The 3,107-nt window shown below is 35.2% G+C and overlaps 1 protein-coding gene across 3 annotated transcripts in view; it reads left to right on the forward strand.

Moving 5' to 3' along the window:
* LOC119587882 (hexosaminidase D-like) overlaps positions 1 to 2,861 on the forward strand; it is a 29,841-nt gene extending 26,980 nt beyond the window's left edge. For all 3 annotated transcript variants that reach the window (XM_037936588.1, XM_037936590.1, XM_037936589.1), the window contains exon 3: positions 396 to 2,861. In XM_037936588.1, coding sequence (XP_037792516.1) covers positions 568 to 2,406 — 1,839 coding nt within the window. In that variant the 5' untranslated portion in view covers positions 396 to 567 and the 3' untranslated portion in view covers positions 2,407 to 2,861. The remainder of the gene's footprint in view (positions 1 to 395) is intronic.
* The last annotated feature ends 246 nt before the right edge of the window (positions 2,862 to 3,107 follow it).

Here is a 3,107-nt window from a genome sequence, read left to right on the forward strand (position 1 = left end):
AAATGGTATATAAAATGTTATTTGCAAATAAGAGGTTAACATTCCAGCATATATATTAGAAGAAAAATATTATGAATGTACAAGAAGTTTATATTATACTAAATCATTGGTAAACAAACTGAAGGAATCTAAAAATTAATCTCCAGTCAGTGTAGAATTATTTTCACAACATCAGATTTATCTTTTTTTTGTAAAATGTAGAGGACTGAAACCAAAGGAACAATAGATTGGTTTTATAATGATTATCAGTTGTTAGTAGTCATTGGATTTATATCTCATTTCTTATTAAAGAAAGTTAATTATTTGATAATGAAAGGTTGTTATTTGATAATAAAGGTTGAAGATGAATTAAAGAGCTTGAATTTTTCTATCTCTGCATATATTTTTCTTTTCAGGAACTCAGCAACGAAGATATGCTGTAAGTCAAGGAATTATTGAGGAAACAGGAAAGCTGTGTAAATATATATAATTTTGTGTGGTAATGTGCCTGATGTGCCATTAGGTAGGCTGTAGTACAGACATCACAGAGTTGACATCCTAAATTGACTAGACTCTTTAGTGTTTAGAATGTTTCCGAGGAGAAGCACACGATTGTTAACTATGGCCTGCTTTGCCATTGCTTTGATATTAATGTTGTATATGATCTCAAGTTCATCTGAAAGCTCTAAGATGGATGTGCCTGAACCATTCTCAGCGAGGGCCCAGCATCGGTCAGCTCTTGATGATTCTTCTGATTTATTAACACAAAGTCCAGAAAATATAAAGAAACAGAAGGAATATGAGAGCAAAATCTTTGCCAAAATCCATAAGATGACAGCAGAGAAAGAAATGAGGCGAAAGATGAATCATGATCCCTTGGGTGTCGTACTCCACAAGAAGCCAAGTGCTTGGGAAGGTCCTGGCAAAGTGATTGAGGAACAGAGTGCAGCAATGGGCAGTGACATGAATGGAGAGATGCACCTCAAACACAAGATTGTTCACTTAGATTTGAAGGGAGCACCTCCCAAGGTTGAGTACCTGAAGAAGCTTTTTCCACTCCTGAGCTCCTTTGGTGCAACTGGACTGCTTATTGAATATGAGGATATGTTTCCATATTGGGGAAAGTTAGAGTCCCTTTCTGCGTATAATGCTTATGCCAAAGGGGATATTGCAGACATCCTTGAAGTTGCAAAGAAGAATAATCTTGAGGTGATACCATTAATCCAAACCTTTGGCCACATGGAATATGTGCTGAAGCTAAAAGAATTTGCAGATCTTCGAGAAGTTCCAAATTATCCTCAGGTTATTTGTCCTACAAATAATGGAACAATTCCACTGATTAGAATGATGATTGATCAAATTGTAGAAATGCATCCAGACCTCAACTGGCTACACATTGGCTCAGATGAAGTGTACAACCTTGGAGAGTGTTCCCGTTGCCAGCATTTTCTCATGAATCAGCAGTTTGGCAAAAATGACTTATTTCTGCATCATGTTAAAAGTGTTGCCAGATATGTAAAGGAAACTCATGATATTCAGCCCATAATGTGGGATGATGAATTTCGTAAGGTTCCTTTGAGGGCAATCCAGAATGCTCAGGTTGGGCAACTGCTAGAGATCATGGTATGGAAATATGGTGATAATATAATGGTTGACCTTCGTTCAGATATTTGGGAAAAATATTCAGCAGTCTTCAGTGGAATTTGGGTAGCCAGTGCTTTTAAAGGTGCAACAAGACCAGAGAGTTACATAACAAACATTAATGACCGTCTGACAAACCACAAAGAATGGATGGAAGTTCTAAGCATGTATAAGAGTACCATTCCTTTCCGTGGTATTGTGCTAACTGGATGGCAGAGGTTTGATCACTTTTCTATATTATGTGAGCTTCTTCCTCAAGCAATTCCATCTCTTGCTGTTAATCTCATGTACATTGCAGAGCAGAAAGCAGATCACGGAGCTCTGGCACGTGTAGGAGATGTACTAAAATGCAGCTCATTTCTGAATCTTGATCTTCAGTACCTGGAGAATCCCAATAAATGTGATTTTCCTGGAAGTGCAGTCTATGAAGTGTCTCAGAGATTGTATATTTTGAAAAAAGAAATAGATGTAATGTTGCATAATTCTCATGTAACTGGCTGGGTCACTGACTATAACATTGAAAATAATTTTGCCAGTCCGCAGCATGTGGAGCAAGGTCTTCAAGATTTGTCAATGCTTTTGTTTGATTACAACAAGCTGATGAAAGATGCTGAAACAGCCTTGTCAGATGTATTTGATGAATATACAGTCAAAGAATGGATTTTCGTAAATATGAATCCAACACTTGAGAAATTGAAAAAGTTTTATGCATCAAGCACAAAGGCAATGGAGAAAACAGACTGGCCTAGAAGACCTCTAAAGTTTGAACAAGCAAAGGATCTTTAAATTAAACTTATCTTTTAATTAAGATACGGGAATTGCAAATAGAAATGTTTTGCATTTTGAAGACTGTGTTCAAGAGAACTTCCTACACAGATGATTGTGATATGAAGAAATGTGTGCTCTTTTGTGCAAATTGTATTTGTTAAGATTATAGAATCTCAAGATTATATGTCAACCAACAGAATTCACTGTTGAATGAGTAAATGCTAATGAAATGATACATTTCCATTTTTTTCTTTTATCAGTGTGTATTTTCCTATCAAGTCAGGATTGAAGATGACAAGTGCATAGTCAGTTAACAGCAGCAACAAAATAAGGGTGCTACTTGCTTAAAGAAAATTGTGATATATCTAATTCATACTAATAGGGCTATGCTATCAATGTTTTTGTATGTATCCTTTGTATTCATGGAAGATATTTATCCTTTTGTGTCAAAACTCAGTTCCTTTTTTGTCATTCAGATATATGGTGTAAATATTAGAGAAACAATCTACAAATGTATCAGTGTAAGGCTCATTGTAAAAACTTGTACCTACCTCTTTTTAACCGTTCCAGAACACAGACAGAAAAAGTAAAAGACTGTGATTTCTGGTCTGCTTTAATTTCCTGTTTTACTTAATTTCTAAAAAAAAATATTATGATTATAAGTTATCATTGTATAGAAGTCATAATTTCCCATCTTTATTTCTCAAGAAAATTGTTGT

This window comes from Penaeus monodon, chromosome 23, assembly GCF_015228065.2.
Source record: "Penaeus monodon isolate SGIC_2016 chromosome 23, NSTDA_Pmon_1, whole genome shotgun sequence".
Classification (NCBI taxonomy): Eukaryota; Metazoa; Arthropoda; class Malacostraca; order Decapoda; family Penaeidae; genus Penaeus; species Penaeus monodon.